Source organism: Colossoma macropomum, unplaced genomic scaffold (genome assembly GCF_904425465.1).
Source record: "Colossoma macropomum unplaced genomic scaffold, Colossoma_macropomum, whole genome shotgun sequence".
Classification (NCBI taxonomy): Eukaryota; Metazoa; Chordata; class Actinopteri; order Characiformes; family Serrasalmidae; genus Colossoma; species Colossoma macropomum.
In genome coordinates, this window is record NW_023494787.1 from 27,694,820 (window position 1) to 27,715,137 (window position 20,318).

The 20,318-nt window shown below is 39.8% G+C and overlaps 2 protein-coding genes across 2 annotated transcripts; both read right to left on the reverse strand.

The window, feature by feature from the left end:
• Window positions 1–1,243: 1,243 nt before the first annotated feature.
• LOC118805070 (QRFP-like peptide receptor) lies at window positions 1,244–3,870 on the reverse strand. Its single transcript, XM_036565675.1, has 2 exons — window positions 3,711–3,870; window positions 1,244–3,259 (listed from the first exon to the last, which is right to left on the reverse strand). Exon 2 carries the CDS (start codon window positions 3,072–3,074, stop codon window positions 1,791–1,793), a length of 1,284 nt encoding a protein of 427 aa, XP_036421568.1. The 5' UTR covers window positions 3,075–3,259; window positions 3,711–3,870; the 3' UTR covers window positions 1,244–1,790.
• Window positions 3,871–6,769: 2,899 nt separating this feature from the next.
• Window positions 6,770–10,633, reverse strand: grifin (galectin-related inter-fiber protein). The gene is made up of 4 exons (XM_036565676.1): window positions 10,622–10,633; window positions 8,262–8,341; window positions 7,030–7,192; window positions 6,770–6,934 (listed from the first exon to the last, which is right to left on the reverse strand). Exons 1-4 carry the CDS (start codon window positions 10,631–10,633, stop codon window positions 6,770–6,772), a joined length of 420 nt encoding a protein of 139 aa, XP_036421569.1.
• Window positions 10,634–20,318: the final 9,685 nt, after the last annotated feature.

The window sequence follows — 20,318 nt, forward strand, 5'->3', positions numbered from 1 at the left end:
TGGCTTTCAGTCACCATGAAAAGTCTGTAACATTTTAACTGTAATTGATGTGGAATTAGAACTTTCATTAAAGCACATCATCCTTAGGAGTTTTTAACCAGTGGAAGGTTAGGAGAATAGCCTTGAAACGCTTGACTAAATCTCTCATTTGTGTCATGCCAAGATTACGTGCATGAAATCAGCTAACTGGGTAATTGAAAAGAGATAAATAAATTTGTTGTAGTGGTGCTTTCACAGTATGGAAAAGCTGTGCATTGGCTTTGTAATGAGTTTAATCCCTTTACATGTCATCAACAGGAATATATATTGCTCATGCAATTTCATTCTAAATGAGATCACATCTTGATATTCAGATGTTCATTTAATAGCATCTCTGTGGTCAAGGAGCTCCATGTACCTCAAAGAATACTTAGTTCCTGTGAAAGATGCACTCCTGAGTTCAGTCTGTATCCAATTTATTAACAGCACAGCTCAGCTTAATGTGCCAAAATTCTGGCAATTCGCCTCTTAGTTTAGGAAGATTTTCACTCATAACTCCATCGAGGCCCGATTCGCTCCCTATGCTCTGCAATGATAAATGTCATTAGCGCTGATTATAGCCCAATCAAACCCTATTCTCCAGAGTCACCGAGGTGCTAAATTTTCTAATCTGAAATTATTAGCATGAATGCAATGTGATAATTGCGGCACTGGAGATCAACAAAAAACTTCAGCTGGGAGAAATTCCTGAGAGACAGACATCATTTCCTGTTCTTTTTTACCCCATGATTTCTGTAGCAACATTTGAAAGGGCTCTTAAAGGACTGCTATTGGTATAGAATCACAGCATTTGCAGAATTATACTACATCGCTTGTGTGTGGTTACATTGGTGCCTGAGGTTTTCTTATGTTTTGCCCATCTTGATGAAGCAATCTTGTTCCACAATGATTTCCCCAAGGCTGAAGTCATTCTCCTTCCGTGAGTCCTGGCAACAATACAACATCACCGCTTTTTACCGCCTCGGGTGCCCATGGAGGCTTTGTCACAGGAAAGACATTGTGAGATCACGGACAATGAGTGGACTTCACTATGACACAAAGTTGTTTTTCTCCACATTTTTATCTACAGCCATACACATACAAATCAAAGCAGCTTGTGAAGTCTTCTTGCTGCAGCTGTGAGACTGAATTGCAGTGTGTTACACCAGATTGACTTGGTTCCTTTGTCTAGTCATGAATAGGCATAAAAATAAAAAGTTCACAATGAAGAACAATAAATTTAATTAAGCAGGACTTTGCACTGTGTAAACAGTGCAGATTAGCAGCTTTTTTAGTAAAGGTATACATTCTAATTCCACAGCTGATATTCTCTACTTCAAAAAGTGATTCACCAACACTGACTTGTACATCTATAGATTTTATATACAGTTAAAAAAAGATGTGCAGTGACATTGCAATGGCTGTACTCTGGCTTTTAGGGTGTTTTACCATGGATTAATGGATGTTCTATTTCTTTGCTTCCTTTGATTACAAATGATCTCTGATTTAGGCACACCTGTGTCAGTGGTGACACTACAAGAGGACAAGCATAATTTACAAGTCACAGATTTAGATTTCATGTCCACTGCAGACTAACACCGTCCACCTCTTAAGTATTTAAGCATGTAATGGGAGCAAAGTAATTATAGGCAACACTCTTAGCTATTTGTCATGCTTATCTTAGAGCTTCACCCCAAGCCAACTTCCATGTTCCATGTAGATTTTATGCGATGTGACAACACGAATGCATTGGCTGTACATGAGTTTGCTGTCTACAGGCCAGTTAGGTCAGGGGTACTCCTGAAACCCGATTTTTCCGACAAGCTTTGAAGGGACAGCATCTGGCTGGAGTCCCCCACGCTGGTGTGAGAGCACCAGTCTGAGAGCGTCTCCTCAGACACCTGAGTCCTGGGCCCGTGCCTCTGGCTTGACGGCTGCCTCTTGAAAGAAAGCAGTCTTGGCAGCTTGTTGGAGCTGGATGTCCTGAGGAGAGAGAGCACTCGCTGGTGGTACTTGGACTTGAGCACCTTGGCAGAGCGATGCAAGTCCCCTAAAAAGCAGTAGCAGATGGGGTTGAGGCTAGAGTTGGTGAGGCCCAGCCACTGGGCAAACGGCCGGGTCTGCAGGATCCAGTGCGGAGGGTGCATCTCGCGGTCGATCAAAATGTCGGCCACATACAAGGGCAGCCAGGAGATGGCGAACAGCAGGACCAGGGTGACCACCACCTTGGCAATCTTCTTGCGCGTCTTCAGGCACGAGGCATACACCACCTGGCTGCGTGGGTCAAAGCTATCAAAACGCTGTGATGCCCTCCAAAGCTTACGGCCTGTGAGGAAGCTGATGGTCAGGTTAAAGGCCACAGGGATGCAGTAGAGCGTAATGAAGAGGAGGACGTTATAAACCTGCTTGAGCCTCGCTTGCGGCCAAAGCTCTCTGCAGATGTGGACTGTGATGTCAATCAAGTGGATCTCATCCAGCTTGACCATGAAGAGGAGAGGGGTGCAGATGCCCGAGCTGAGGACCCAAACCACACCAATGGTTATATAGATTTTCCTCTGAGTGAAGTAAGAGCGGGCGTTCAGTGGGCTGTGGACGCTGTAGTACCTGTTGATGCTGATGACCGTCAGACTGAGGACGCTGGCTGCAACAGACACAGCCTGGATGAAGGGAACTGCCCTGCACAGCAGGTCTCCATACACCCAAGCCGTGTAGATGGTGTGCCCCAGGGTGATGGGCATGCAGATGCAAACTACCATCAGGTCACAGACAGCCAGGTTAATCAGTAAGCTACGGGTGGCACTGACACTCTGGACCCTCCTGCTCCTCTGACCAGTGAGCATCCGGATTGCCATGATGTTCCCAACGAATCCCACCACGAATGACATTGAGTACATCACCGTGAGCGCAATGGTGGTCGGCTCCCGGATCGTCAACAGCAGCAGCCTCTCCAGTTCACCATTCTGGTGAAGGAAGTCACTGCCCATGTCCTTGACCACACCAAACGAGCCGTTTGTAGACAGCAGTGAGTTGGAGACTTGAAATTCTGAGAAATTCATCCTGAAGTTTTAAAAGCTAAAAGCTGTTTTGGTGATGGACTGAAGCAAAATCTCTGTTCTGCACATCCCCAAGTAGCTCAAGCTCATGACAGGCGGAGACAATACAGCTGATACTTTAGATTTTCAGACATCAGAATTTCCATCGTGTCAGTCCATGCAGCTGACGCATTCAATCATTTCAGCTTCTGTCAGTCAAAAAAGTGGAGGGGATAGAATATTTGCATAATTTAGCCAGCTGTCTTACAAGAAACCAACATATTACATGACAGTTTTAAAACCTGCGTACTGAAAATGTCCATAATTGCATCAGAGACTGACTGTGATGCGGACAGGTTTGTAGTGTTTACTTCACAAGGCTGCATTTCACTCTATGTGTTTTCTCAGCAAACACTTGTTTGCAGTGCAGTCTTGATCACTCACTTCAAAACAACAGGACGAAAAGCATTACATACAGTCCTTTTTCTATCAACGTATACATATTAAGCTATATTCTCTCAAAAAGCCACTTTGGTGATGTGTGCTTTTCACCCCAGTGGACATGTACTCTGAGCCACTGTCACATTTAAAGAAAAAATTATACATTAAAATAATATATTTAAAATTTTGGATGAAATGGTCAGGAAAGTAAATACATACCCTGATTATTGTGCAGAAGAGCTCCAGTAAGATGTTTATGGTCTGCCACGTTTCCTTCCATGTAGCCTCCTGAGAGTGGACTTGGCCATGTAGTCCTGGGTTCCTCCTCTACCTCCTCCTCCCACAGAATGGCAGAATGCTGTGAATTATGCAGCCCCTCTCTCTCTCTCTCTCTCTCTCTCTCTGGCTGTGCGCCTTACGCCAAACGTGCTGCTGTCGCTCTCTGAGCAGCGATCCCACTCACACTCTTAACTGCGTAAGGAAGCTGAGCTGATATATATTTATTTATTTATCCATTCAATTATCTTAATGGCAAACAATATGCTATAAATTCAGTGCAGGTGGAAAATTTTGTTGGAAGTGTGTTGCTTTTGAAGTCATAATAAATATCTGCTTTTAATAATAATAATAATAATAATAATAATAACAATAATGAAAATAAATGATTAAATGACTGTATATACAGTACTGTGCAAAGGTCAGAGACCACCCTTCCTTTAATGAATGTCCAGTCAAAACAGCCACAAGTACAAGATGTTATACAAGATAATCCACTTGCATTAGGAAAAGCAAAGTTAAAGAAAAATAAACAAGAGTTTCCAAAACTGAAGTGTAAATATTATTAAACTGTTATCACTAAATTACTATATAGAAAACAAAACAGTCCTTAAAGCTTTTATCTTTGAGAGAGAGGAGAAAATCAAGCTCCACTCTTACTTCAGATCTAAAAAAAATCCACAGATGTTTCTGTCCATCCTTACCTACTCAACTCAACATTACGAGCGTGGAAGGACATGTAGCTGTTCGGAAGCTGTTACTGAGAAAAGGAAACAGACAAAAAAGAAGAACATTTACAAAGGCTGCTGGTGTTCTCAGAACAATGGACTGACCACCCCAGAGTCCAGACCTCAACATCACAGAATGTGTTTGGGACTACTTGGGTTGTGAGAATCAGAAAATGCAACCAACTTCTGAGACTGAACTTTGGAGATGTAGAAAAATATCCCTGCAGATTTCTTTTAAAAACTGAAGCACAACTCCCAAAAAGAACGGAAGCTGAAATAAAGGTAAAGTGTGGACACATTTAATACTGAAAAATCTATATTATATTTAGTTGTTGAGGTTTTTGTGAGATTTTATGTTAAATATACACTATATTGACAAAAATATTGGGACACCTACATATTATACCTACAGGAGCTTTTATGACATCCCATTCTACATCTATATTATCCCATTATACATCTTTTTATCAAGTTGGTCCCCCCTTTATAGCTATGACAGCTTCCACTCATCTTTCTACAAGATTTTGGAGTGTCTGTGGGAATTTTAGCCCATTCATCCAGAAAAGCATTATTGAGGTCAGACACTGATATTGGATGAGAGGGCCTGGCTTGTGATCTCCATTCTAGTTCATCTCAAAGGTGTTTAATGGGGTTGAGGTCAGGGCTCTGTGCGGGCCAGTCAGATTATTCTACAGCAAACTCACCCAGCCATGCCTTTACGGACCTTGCTTTGTGCACTCTGCACAGTCATGCCAGAACAGAAAAGGGCCTTCCCAAAACTGTTCCCACCAAGTTGGAAGCATACAATTGTCCAAAATGTCTTGGTTTGCTGAAGCATTAAGATTTCCCTTCTCTAGAATTAAGGAGCCTAGACCAACCCCTGAAAAACAACCCCATATCATTATCTCTCCTCCACCAAATTTTACAGTTGGCACAATGCAGTCAGGTAGGTAACGTTCTCCTGGCAGGTTTGGATCTCTGCAGTTATTGAGTCCGCAGACCATTGGCAACTTTTACGTACTATTCATCTCAGCACTCGACGACCCTGCTCTGTAACTTTGGATGGTCTGCCACTTCGTGGCTGAGTTGCTGTGGTTCCTAAATGCTTCCGCTTATTAATAAACCCACTCACAGTTCGTGGAATATCTAGGAGGGCCTTTCACGAACTGACTTGTTGCAACAGTGTCATCCTATTACAGTACCACACTCAAACTCAGTGAGCTCTTTAGAATGACCCTTTCTTTCACAAATGTTTGTAAAGGCAGACTGCATGGCTACGTGCTTGATTTTAAACACCTGAGGCAATGAGACTAAATGAAACACCTAAATTCAATGATTGAGAGGTGTGTCCCAATACTTTTGTCCATATAGTGTATGTTCTCTGATGTTATTTTCCTGATGCTGAGAATACTTCACGGCCGTTTTCAGTGGAAATTACATAAACATAAGTTTGGTATCTAACTTTTGCACAGTACAGTATATCAGACTCTAACAGCTTTAATGTCTTTTAACTTTTAATTATGATGTTATTCTTTATTTTAGTCTCTTGGACTAGTATAATGCTTTGAGGTTAAACAGGTGTGGACTGAACGAGTTCTGATTGAAAGCCCTGGGTGAAAGTCCCTCATTCATCAGTTTTGTGTTTGCTCCATCTGTTCATGGGCTCCGAGGTATTGGGCTGCTTGGCTGTTATAATTTTAACGTCATATGGACATATTCACAAATATTAGACCTTTTACACTGTGTCAGAATGCACACAGACCCAGTATAAAAATGTCATGCTCTCACACAGGTGCTTAATGTTTATGTACGTCTGTGAAGGTGCTATTATTAGCATTTATAATTATGCTTTTTCCCTGGTTCCTCCGTCTTGGTGCTTAGCGAGAGTGTTAATCCCCTAATGTTCTTGTGAAAATGTTTTCCCAGCAGTCATTTAGCACCAGCTCTAACGTGTTAATTGCACTGGACAGATCAGGAAAAGTCTGAGGCAATTATTGTTCTCAGAGTCAATCAGAATACTCCCAACAGACTGGTGTCTTGGAAATTTCTTCAAACTTTTCGCATTTATTCAGGTTGCTTTGTTTGAATTCGGCAATCAGATAAACCAAGCCAACATGCAGAGGAGATAATCATCGTTGTTTATTGCTAAAATTATCAACAGAAAATGCAAGACAGACAATAATCCATTGTAAACAAACAAAGGCTTACTTCAGTTTACTCTTCCCAGAAGACTTTGCTGGGGGACTCATTTTAAAGCTCCCTTGCCTCCCAGCATTAGAAAAAATGTTTCTTGGAGATCTCCAAAGAGGAAATGTTGACGTCGTTCACCACCTGGACTTTAGTGATGGTCTTCAGATCTTCCACGCGGTGCTTATACTGCATGATCTTTGTGTCGTCAATGTAAACATGGAAGTTGTCATTGTCGGAGTAAATTTCAATCTGTTGAGATGGAGAGAAAAGGGAAAACACTATTTACAATGCCTGACTATGTATAACTAAGTCACGGCATGGCAACTGTGACAGTTTTGGCCCACCTGGAAAGGCTCATCGGTGCCAAAGGGGAAGTTGGTGCACCTCTCTTCCTTCCCCCAGTGATTTGCCATGAAGGAGTTACAGACGATGTCTGACTCGGAGAAGCGGGGGTTGAAATGGAAGGCTACTTTGTCGTCCCGGTCGCAGAGGAAATTGATCTCAAACCTCGGTGAGGCAGAAAGGCACATTAGTGATGCTGCAGCAATCAATTAGGAGTCAGAGGCAATAGGGTCTGGAGCAATCTGGCTGAAGAAACTCAGTTAGTCCAAATATACCAGAAAAATGGCCCACCAGCTGCATTTGGCTTCACTCTTTTTACCATTTTTTTCCTGCTCACTGAGAATCCAGCATGGAAAAGATTTTAGTCAATAATCTCTCATCTCCCTTGACTATCTTGGCTGGTTTCTGTGCTGTCTATGAAGATCTATAATGAATGAACCTCGTCGGGATCGCGCCCAAGGGAAAGACATTCTTCCTATGCTAAATGAATTGTCACATGCATGCTTGTCATATTAGTGTCCACCGCTCTCCTTTATAGTCGCGCTTGTTCTTGTAATTGTCTGCATTGAGGCCTTTTCTTACATCTGCCCTGATAAATCGGGTCTCACTCACTGGACAGGATGAATTATTAACTCCTCAGAGTTATTAACTACCACTTTTTCTGAGCTGATTATGTTTTGGAAAGGGAAACGGAACTTTTGGGAAAAAAAAGAAGCTTTAGTGGGAATTGGGAACTGTCTTTTTGAAATATTGCTGTGGTTCAATCGTAAATTGGCTTCATTAGATTTATAAACTGGACCTGCACCATTGTGTATTCTGTTTCTAGCTTTGAGGTCAGAATTCATTCCACTTATATTCCCCCCTGGCACTGATGATTTTCCTATTCTGGAATAAAAATGTTGAAGGGTGGGGATGTGCACAGCTAGTATATGGAAACAACTCTCATACAAATGGATGACCTTGAAGGTTTTGGCTAAAATGAAATTGTAAATCGTACGCGCTGCTGTGATGTGTTGCGTATAGTCACTTCCATCTAGAGTGATCCTCACAGGTCAGAGAAAATACATTTAGCTGGAATCATGGCCCTGGAAAATATACAGCTCTCAATTCAAGTGTGAATCTTCTAAATCATATTCTACCGCATTTGCATTCAGAGATTTCTTCACAGAACTCTGGTCAGGGCTGGAGATGTTTATGGATTTCTCCATGGTCAGGACCTCTGCCCCACACTTACTTGTTGGCCTCTGAGGGGGTCTCTCCTTTCAGGATGACACTCCATCCTGGACACAGTCCATCTGGACAGGAAGCCTCAAACTGCAAGAGTCAAATGAACATTTCAGATATGTGTTCCACACAGGAGATCACAGCAGTGAGCATAGGCAGGTGTTATTATGATTGTTCTGAATATTTTATACTAAAATATGAAAATGAAATGGATTCTTTCATTATCTTGTAATACAATTAATGTAATGTAATGTAATATCATTAGTCCTAGGCAGAGGACTATGATTAGATGAATACCAATTTCATTAAAACTACATGCAGTTGGAGGAGAAGACACATCCTTTCATTCGGAACATTCATCAAACCTATTCCATTAGCACATTTGTAGTGAAAGGGACAGAAGGGAGGATTCATCATTTGATATGTTCTACATCGACTATATATACACATCAATAGAAGTGCAATGATTTTGAATCTACAAAGCCTCAAAGATTCAAAGGTGACCAAACTGATTCATGTTTGCCCACAAAAAAAAAATGTTATTCATAGCAAATCCTTTATTCTGGAAATTTTTCTTTGAAATCTATTGCCCTTTTATATCCAAGTATATGCTGTCTAATGCTTTCTTTTATGATAGAGGCCTAGCAGACAAGGAGCATCACTATTAAAGCACATCTGTCAGACATTAACACAGTAGACAAATTGAGACACATTTTCATGGAGGTTCTCGCAACATCACTAATCAGTCTAGTGATCAGAGATACAGATCAGAAATGGGATGTGATGAGAGAAATGCACAATGTTCTATGTACTGACACTGGAATATAGGACAGGTTTGTACACACCAGATGAAGACTGTTTAGATCAAGCCTGTCCAAATTTTGCCCATGAGGATGTTTGATTTGGCCCACCGGAGAGACACTCTAACCCAACTATTCCCCCCAAAAACAAACAAAACATGTATCCCCAAAACAGTAAACATTACAGGAGAGGGCAAAAAACATTCCTAATGTTCAAATAAATGTGAAGAGATTTAATTCCAAGTGAATTTGGAGCATTTCTATTGGTCCATTCATCATGAAATTTAACACAATGTAAAAGACTGCTGCTGAGTACAAATTGCTTAAAAACAAAGAAAGAAAGAAACAAACAAATAAATAAATAAAAAAGGAGATACTTTAAAAAATTGTACAGTGATAATGTTGGTATTCATTATATCATTTTTAATTTCTTTTTTTTAAATTGTGTTTTTGAAGTATTTTAGTAGCAACATGTAATATTTCAAAATATAGTAACCATTTTTATTTGTATATTATTTTTTTGTTTTGTTTTGTTTTTTTTGGCCCTTGGCCCGCTACAAACATTGCACTTTGCAAAAACAAATGTTGTCACCCCTGTTTTAGAAGAAGCCAAGAACCTGCACACTTGCACCACTGCAAGAACTGAAGTTTCCAATTTCAGGTTCTTCCAGGAACCAGAACTAAGACTTTCTGTAAGCGTTTCTTAAAGCTGCAAAAAAAGTGTTCTTTGGAGCCATTGAAGAACCTTTCAGTGGATGGTTCTGCAAAGAACCACTCTGTAAATGCAATGAAAATTAAGCTCCTAATAATGTAAAGCTTCTATAGTAATTTCTAGAACTGTAGGTCCAATCCAAGAACCAGTGAGGAACCTTTATTTTTTGCAGTGCGTCAGCCCACTGTAGATGCTAGCAAGCTGCTGGTTAACCTCTCTTATTGGGTTAGAACTCTGTGCTGTTCCTTTCAACATGAATGAACAAGCCAACTTAGCAGGAAAATGCCAATGATCATGAAGGAGGAAAGCTCTGTTTCAAAGCCCATTAAATAAACTGTGGCGCATTTGCAGTGATCTCAGGTATTGTGCAGGTAATGATGGGATGTCGCAGGAATCAGTGAGACTGCTTTGGCATTCTGATTGCTTTCAGCACGGCAGAATGGAGCGTAATTAAACTTTCATCAGTCCAGCGTTCAGACCGAAGGAGAGCGAGAGAGAGAGATAGCACACGAGAGAGAGGGAAGAGTGAGTGAGCGAGCCGCATTTAATGCAAAACCACCGCACTTCAGCTCCACTTGCAGTCACTTCATGGGTCCATCATGTGGAGAACCATCATTTCTGTAATGAATCTATTACTGAAACATGTCCCTACTGAGCTGGTTATCATCTGCTACTGCTGATCCAAAGGCTGGAACGATAGTGGCACACCAGCTTAGTGCTGTGCTATAAGCAGGCCCGCATAATGCCTCCCCCTGTGCAGGGCAGGTAATTGAACTATGAACGACCGCCATAGCTCACACGCAACAGAATGAGCCAATTTGCTTTGATTGCGTCTGCAGTGCAGCTACGTTTCCTTACCCGTAATGTCATCTCGTCTGCGGCGTCTCGGGGCACTGTGTATCGATCAGCTGTCCAGCGGGGGCTGTTTTGGAGCAGCGATGGTCATTTAAAGAGAGCGGGGCACCACGTGAGCTGCAGGCTTTGCTGGGGATCACGAGGCTGTGGGGGGCTATTGTCTGAGCTGAGTGGTCCAAACACTCCAAAACACTCACACACGCACTGAGTCGAGGCCCTTCAGAGTCAAGGCATGCAACTGTACTTCTGAGCTTCCTCGAGCTCCTCGAGCTTCAAGTGTAGGCCTGCTACCTATAAGCATTAGTCAGAATCATGCTCACATACAACTAGAGGTGATTCATTTCCTTGCATTCATTTTATTACACTCATTTTGTTATCATGCTAATTACATTCATCATCAGATATTGGATTAAGGTCCTGCGCATTCATCACGGCCCAGGAAATGGAGTGGCGGATAACAGCTAATGAGCCATCACAGTCCCTTAAGATGATGATGAAGAGTGATGAGGCTGCGATGGCCACTGCATCGCTGCACGCTGCTTGTTTTTTCAGGTAACACGTCTCATGTGTTATTACTTTGAGAAGATAATGCGATTTTGATCACCGCCTTTCGACTCGTAGAAGAGTGAAAGTGCTTACAGGCAGCAAAAGCCAGAATCAGCAGTGAGAGAGGGAGAGAGGGAGAGAGAGAGGCACAGTGAGGGCTCTCATGCTGTTTCGTAGCAGACCGTCAGTCTCTAATCCCGGGGATTAGACTGTACATGTGCGTGTCTGTTTTGCTTTTCACAGCTCATCAGATTTGCCTGCCCTTTGGAATTTCCTGCCTGTGTTTGAACACAATGGCTGGCCAGAGCTCATTAGAGCCGAGCGCGCATCTGCTTACGGCGGCAAAATGCCCCGCATTTCTCCACCAGCAGCGCAACAAACAAACCACTCGCAGATTAGAGTTAAAGATACCTGGTTGGCTATGAATAAAACAGCTCTTTACACCTGTGAAGATGCAGAACACTGAGGAGACTCAGCGAGCAGGAGGGAGTATATAAATCAGTGGAAAGCAGGAGTCCTTATCTGGGGACCACCCAGCCCCTTTACTGCGGGTACAGAATGTACACTCATTTAATTCTCTTCTCAGCAGTAGTGTGTGTGTGTGTCTGTGTGTGTGTCTGTGTGTGTGTGTGTGTGTGTGTGTGTGTGTGTGTGTTTTCTTTCTTCTTGTGTCCAGTCTCTTATCTGTGCTCCAGGCTTTGACATGACTGGCACTTCTACCTACACTGAAGAGAAACTAGGGCTTTCTCCTTTTCTCTCTCTCCATTTCTATGACTCTCTCTTTCTTTCCTTCTCTTTCAATTCTTCTCTTTCTATCTGCATTTTCTGATTCTTTTTCTATATTTCTCTTTTTCTTACTTTCTTTCTCTCTTTTCTTTCTTTCTTTCTTTCTTTCTTTTTTCCTTTCTTTCTTTCTTTCCCACTGTTCATGTTTCTCTCTCTTACTCTCTTTGGCTCTCACTCCATACATCTTTCTTCCTCTCTGTGCTTGTTTCTGTCTGATTCTCTCTCCCTCTCTCTCTGTTTAATTTTCTCTTTCCTTGTCTCTCTTTCTTCTCTTTTACTTTATTCCTCTCCTTCCCGATGCCAGATATCTCTCTTCTCTCTCTCCGTTCCTCTCTTTCATGCCATCCCTTTTCTTTGTGTCCCTCTCTGCCCATTTCTGACTCTCTCTCTCTACTTCTTTCTTTTCTTTTCTCTCTCCATTCCTCTTTTTCTCTCTCTCTCTGGTCATTTCTTTCTTTCTTTCTTTCTTTCTTACTGTCTGTTTAATTCTAATTGTTTAATTGACTTTTTTCTCTCTCTTTCTTCCCTCTCTCTCTCTCTCTCTCTCTCCCTCCCTCTCTCTCTCTCTCTCTCTCTCTCTCTCTCTCTCTCGTTCTGATGGAAGTCAGGGTCAGCTGCTATATTCTCATCACATCCTGCTTTTGTCATCGGCTCCATTCATGCCAGAGGCCTGCTCCTGTGAGATTTCTCCTCACTAGAGTTCAACTCTCCTCCGTGCCGGGCACCGCTGCCACTCAGCGGGAGAAACACACCTGCCACCGCATGCTAATATCAACAAACACAAACAAACACAAACAAAACAACTCCAGATTATTGCTGTCTCTCCGGCACTGCAGGAATGTCTGAAGATAAGGAGCAGCTCAGGGGAACATTTACACAAATTAAATTATGATCAACACTATCAAACATGATATAATATTCAGTTATTCATACATATGAATTACAAATGAAAACATGCTATATATTAACATATCTGATTGCCACAAGGCTAATCATCCTCATGTGGGCTTTGGCACGAGTCCAGAGCTGCCAGAACTCATAAACTCTCATGCAGCATATGGCCTGTGGACAAGTGTCTGCAGCGGAAAGCTCATCATAAGCACAGAAAGTTCCTCACAGTGACAGCATTCATCACTGCAGTCTGATACAAATGAATAGACATTCCCTCTAATGATGTTACATTATTGTTACTTCATTATCAGGTGTGTATTAAACTAGTGTTGTTGTCATGTAAAATTAAGTACATGGTGCAGATACAGTACGGTCAGAACACCCTTCTTTTATTTAATTTCCATTCTGAATGGCCATCACACCATTACAACACATTTAATGAATCTGGGGTCAACATTGCCACTTTCTTAGCTAAGCAGAAGTGTCATTTTGCAAATATGCTCAATGCTTTCAGTGATTTTTCACATACTATTACAGAATAATTGACACAGATCTCATGCAAAAACGTAAAAAATAATTGGAAAACATTTATTGACAGCTTATAGAAAATACAGTAACACTTTACTGTAGGGTACTGTTCATAGGGCTACATGACACCTACATAAGCTTGTCACGACAACTGACATAACCCTGCATAAATGTTTATAAAGGCTAATTCCACCAGGTGTCATTCGCTACAAAGGTTACATTTGCCAGTTTTGATCAAAGTTAGCTGAAGTAGCCTTTGTGACAGATGATGCCTATTGGAATAAGCATTTATAAATATTTATGTAGGGTTATGCCAGTTGTCATGACAAGCTTATGTAGGTGTCATGTAGCCTTATGAACAGTACCCTACAGTAGTGTTACTGAAAATACTCTCATAGTTATAAATACTTTCAGCACCCATGTGTACTACATAGTGCACAGTTGTTAACTCAGCAATCAGTCATCATCAGTTGCTGATGTAAACATTGATAAAAGAGCTTTTAGACAAGTGTTTATTAGATGAGAAATACATAATAGTTTAGACTGTCATTATTTAAAAGTTAAAAATGACAGATGTACCTAATGAGATGTGAAACATCCAATCGATTCTACCGAAGATACTATAACCATGTGGTTCAAGGCAACATGCTGCACTCTACCATCCGCAAAAAAAGATTTCACTGAGATATTCAGAAACAATTGTTTCTACTTTTTTCTTTTTCCCCACTCATGGAAAAAAGATGAGAAACAGTGGAAAGAAACATTGTCCCAAATGGTGACAAACAGGAGGCTGGATACTGTGTTTGTCAGTAGAGTGACTTTGTACAATAGATTTGTACAATGACAGCTACAGTGTGTTGATGGATTGGACCCTTCTTCTACCTGAACAAGCCATAATTGATGATCTGGTCTCTAACCGTTTTGTCTGACTTGCACTGTAATTTTCAGTTCATGAAGTATGTATGTCAGGTCTCTGGGACCCTCTGACACAGTCTAACCCTCCATTGATTTATTCAGGCATAGGGATTGGCATTATTATGGACAATGTTGCCCAATATTATACAAGAATATAGAAACAAAGAAAAGGAGAAAATCTATTTGTTTCTGAATATATAGGCTGAATTAGGATGGGCTTTTTTGGTAGAGGTTTTATACAGTACATTACACTAAAATATATCTCTAGTAAAACTACTCAGGAGACCAGAATAGGTTTCACATTGTGATATTCTTGCACTTTTCCACATTCTAAAACTGTTTACAGTGATGTATCAGCAGATAGTACAGCACTGATACACAGCACTAATGGAAGCTGAAACCTATGAAACTGAAACCTGTATTTATGCTTTTTGGTCAGTGTTTAGTGAGTGACTGAAGAAATTTACTCTCCTGATAGTCAGTTGTTGTGTTTGATGGAAAAGTGTAAAATTGTGCTGTGTGTTCAGTGTTTTGTGGAGGTTAGAAAAAAGCATTATTTTGGCCAGCAAACCTCTGTTTAGCATTGTACATCAACCGTTTTGAAAGTGTGGCCTCTAAATGGACAAAAGTACATAAGCAATGGAAAAAATCTGTAAGTACTGTAAGATGTTATTCATTTTTTAGATATTTATGAGGAGGTTATACAATATAATTCAATTGGATAAGGAAGGGAAATAAATAAAGAGAAATAAGTGAAAAACAGGAGTTTTTAAAACTAGACTTCAAAAAATGATTAAAAGATGTAGAGAAAATGGGACTCCTTACAACCGTGCAAGGCCCTGATAGGCCACCAAAACTGTTACCGTGAAATAAAAATCTTTGAGAAAGAGAAGAAAATCAAGTTCCACTGTTGCTTCGGTTCTGAAAAAATCCACAGGTATTTCTGTCCATCCTTGCGCTGTGAGAGGACACTCAACACTATGAGTCTGAAAGGATGTGTAGCTGTCAAGATTCCATTTGCAAATCAATTAAAGATGCTGCTGGTGTTCTCAGAACAACGGTGGTGGACTGATCACTCCAGTAATAAAGACAAAGCATGGACACACTAAATACTGAACAAATTCAAATTATATTTAGCTGTTGAGGCTTTTTTTACCTGATGCTGAAAAATGAATAATTTGTACTTAAATGCCACCTGCACTTAAGAAAGTGTTTTTTTACAGGACTAACTCCTCCTGGATAGCTTATTATGATCGTATAGACTGATACTTGTATTAGATGTGTTACCATAGTGCAGAGGTCACATTTTTCTATCGAAAACACAGGCTTTCGTAGTATATCTGAAAAAAGGGATTCTTGGGGCTATGAAGCAACTTGGTTTCATACATCATGAATTAGCTTAAACTTATTATGGCCCAATTTACAAAATATCAATGCTGTCGGGACAACACCTTGTATCTCCATTTTTGGCGATTTTCAGTTTTTGACATAATTTGAAAATACCTGTTGCCCTTTACGTTATATATACATTTCATGATCAATGGACCAACAGAAATGGCCAAAAATTAATTGGAAAAAGGGCTGGTTCTATTGACTTACATCGAAAGTAAAGAAGGTTTTTCTCTTCTCCTGTAAAGTTATCATTTTGGAGTTTTGTTCCAACAACAGCGATATGTTAATGAGAGGGCTTTTATGTTGAGATAGGAAACCTGCTTACAGCTACAGAACATGCCTGCTCTAATGTGGCTTACTCGTTTGAAATGATTATACTGTGCAATAAGCTGTTAGCTATGATAGATAAATTATGTTGGTATTTAAAATTACAACAGCGTCAAATTTATCCTCCACATCTATGTGATAAACTAATAAATGTGTTGTGTATGGCTGTTCTAGTAGCAGGTAGCATGCTGCTGCTACAGCTTCACCACTGAACATTCTAAGCTCACTGAAGCTTCACTGGAGCAGATTTTGAGGATAAAGACTCAAATCTGAACAGTTAAACCTGCTTTTGTTTAAGGAGCTGTTAGCTTAAACCACCTAAACCTTGTGAGCACTAGAAACTAGCATTAGCTTAGCAAGAAGGCCTAAAGAGCTTTAAACACAAAGATGCATGTTCATTCTGGTGCTGCACTGAGGCGAGTATAGAGGATAAAGACTCAAATCTGAGCGAGTGACGTCGACTGATTGGTGCCAGACTAACAGAAATGCAGAAGAAAAGTATTAAAGTTAAAGTAAGAGCTTTGTTTCCATCTCATTTATTCAGTCTGTACCATAGAGACAGTGTACTGGGTATAGTGGGAGAAGGGGTGGTGTTTAGAAATGGAGCATTTACAATAGGCATAATTGTGCATAGTCATAGATGGTTGCATTTTAATGAGTGTTGAGGTTTAGGGACATCCCTGTACCTTTTTTGGGCACAAGAATAATATATAAAATATTTAACAAATTGTTATTGAACATTGTTGCAATTTAATTTTCATAGCTCATTTTACAGAAATTGTCCCACCGCAGCTTTACGGCAATCTTGGTCCAAGCTCCTAATGAGCAAGCCAGGGCTGACAATGGCAGAAAAAACTCCACATAGGGAGTGACCACGTTCTGTTTACTGTATTACATTTATTGGCGGGATTTGCATGTATTTGTGTACTGCTGTGTACTTATTATTACTGTATGATAATAAGTCTATATAATAATAAGAAACTGTAACCTTGTTAAGTAATTAATAAGAGTAATACCTTGTTTGGTAATTCTGTTCTTGATTCTGTTGTTTTTTTGAGTGCCTTGCTATCCCTTTGCTGCTGTAGCACTGTAAATTTCCCTGGTTGTGGGACTAAGAAAGGATTATCTTTTCTTATTATATTGTACTGCTGTGTTTAATTGCATGTGTAGTCTTGTCTTCACTTGTACGTATGTTGCACTGATGCCTTAGAGAAATGTTGTATATAGTTGAGAGAAATCTTCTTGATCCTGAAGGATGAAACACTGAGAGGAATCTAGACTCAAAAAGAGGAACCCATCTTCCTCCTGGCTGCACAACGTAGTAGAGTTACAGTATGTTATACAAAACACCTTGTGAACCTTGAGGGCTTGTATGTGTGGGCCAACACAACTCAATGTTTCACTCTTAGCACTACACAATTTACATACTGGTTTGTAGCTAACAAATCATTCATAGTATTGCCTGAGTAATAAATGGATACTAATCATAATTTATAATAGGCCTGCAGCTAAAGGTGTACACAGACACACTGTCATTTTAAAAATAATTTTCTCTTCCTAAGTATTATACTATACAGTAAATAGTATACACACACTAGTGATGGGAATCTAGACACCTCACGATTTGATTTTGATTCATGTTGGCAAGATGCAAATACAACTTGATTCTCAATGCAAATTGATTTTTGATGTCTGTAGCCAAAGTTAGGTTTTGTTTTCCTGCTTTTGTCATTACCATTAATGTTAGTTTAGCTGAATTTGATTGTAGCTTAGGTCATAATTTAGTTGGATGCCCCCGACAGATGATCTACAGGTACTTATATTATTAACAAACTTTCTGGTGATACTTGATTGATTATCAACAACGTTAAGGTCAGGGTTAGGTTTAGGAGTAAATGTAAATTTTGCCTTGAGGTTAGGTTTCGGATTCGGCATAGATTTGATAGAATTTTTCACGCGCAACTTCAAGTTGAGTGACACTGAATGGATATTTAGTTGAATGTTGGTTAAACTCTGGACGCTTGTTAAATCTATAGGCCGGTTTCACCATTTAATAGGTTGCATACTGATGAAATACTTAATCAAAAAAAGGATGTGTCAAGCTATCCCACTCTACAATGTCTCTAGGTGCATGTAAGTTCATTTTACAACAGAATAAATGTATAGCCTATGTAAAAATCTGATTATGACATTTTGTGAATTGATTCAGAATCTTTAAAGAGAGAACAGGGATGCAAATGAGAATAGACAATTTTCCAACCACTAATGGACATATGGATCTTTCTACTGAATTAGTTCCAAGTCAGAGTTTAAAGTTTAATTTCAGATAACTGACTTGGACTTTAGGCTAAAATCCATTTGCTTTGAATGACTCTATACCTTAACTTCTTTTCCCTTATTATACCTTATTTATTTTATTAAAATAAATGATTCAACATTACATTTTGTAACCACTAATACAATAATAACACCTCTGTTACTTTCTGAAATGTTTCAGTGGTGACTGTTTCAGTATTGACAATTTTAACTAATTTTGAGCATAGCGTAAAAATGACAGCCAGCACATCACTAGCAAACAGAGCTTTGAACAGTTGCACACACATAAAATTATTATATTTCCATTAAAACACAAAAAAGTTTACTTAATTGCAGAAAATTTGTGTTTCGCCGATGACAATTTGTAATGTTACACACTGATTTTCAGAATTTGGGACACATTTACTTCAAAACAATGGGATCTAACTGCTTATGATGTGGCCATGAGGGACAGGGATGCAGTCTTACTTCCTACCTTAAAGTGCAGGTGTGTGGCTAAATAAGGCTCCACCTATGAACTACAACTCTGAAAAGCAGGATAGCATATTTTAAACTTAACTTTTTTCATTATATATATATATATATATATATATATATATATATATATATATAAATCTTCCAACTTCACTTTGAAAGAAATCAAGAAGATAATTTTTAAAACTTTTTTTTGTAAGTATATATATTGTCCATATAGTACACAAATTCTTGAAAACAATTTGTTTTACATGGCTCATGACCTCCTGCCATTCCATTGTAAGCTAATACATGAATGCTTTATATTGTATTGCTGACAAACAATAGAATGGAAGCATCAGCAACTTTAAACCCTGTGCAGAGAACTGGCTCTTGTATCTTTACTGTAAGGAGAATGTCATTCGAAATACTTGACCTAAGTTAATTTATTTGTGCGTATTAGGACAGGTTCCACGGCTAAATGAAATAAAAACAAAAGAGTTCTTTACCACAAACCACTGGAGTAATCCCAACCAACTGGCATTTACTCTGTGTCAGTACTGTGTTTCCTATGAATTTCAGGGCAACAGGCAATAAACTCTTTCCTTCAGCCTTAGCAGATCACCTCTTGCTGTCTTAAAATCTTAATTTCTAGCAAATATATCTCTTGAGTCCAGCACTGTCTACATATGAAAGAACATTGCACAAGAACAGTAATTATCACTATTTGCAAATGTGTTGCCAGAAGAGCAGATGACCAGATGACCTTTCCTGTTGCTGCTCTTCTGGGAAACAGAGTGTTTCCTTAGCTGACCTTCTGGGTATTACGCTACCATTCAGCAGTATTCTGAGCCGTGCTGCACATGTAGTCTCGGTGATAAATCTGTTTTTGTCTGCAAAAAGTTGCAGGTATTGCAGTATTCTTTGAACCGAGCCTCACATCAGAATGTTCCAGTTAGCTAGAGGCGAGGCACAAGCAGCAAACAGCATCGTAATAAAGATGTATCCATGTCAGAATCTGTAGATCCTCGTCAACATGATGTGATTATGGGTAGCAGATGTCATTAAAGATTCAGTCAATGCTTTGGTAATCATCTGCAGACTTGCTGTTGTGTCAGTGTGGAGTTCACTGTTGGTCTAATCAGCCTCATTAAGGAGGAGTTTTACACGTCACCAGCAGAGGGCGACCTACATTCATTTTTATGCGTAATGTATACAAATGAGCAAACTTGGGAGAAAAAACATACACGTTCATACAGGGCCTAGTCCTTCAAACACATTGCAGCAGTGAGGTGTTGTAGTTATTGGAGCTGAAGATTGCTAAGGTGCTTTAGATGCTTTATTCCAGAAATAAACCTAGAGTCTAATGCGCTCACTCTAGCAAAGTATTGATCTATACCAGAGGCTTAGTATAGTGCATAAGCCTAATTACAAGCTAATACTATTAAATGACCAACATACATTTTTCCTATAGCCTTTATCTTGATAGTATTCATAATCGAAACCCATAAACCCCCAGCATCAGCCGCTAGAACATGCCCATGTT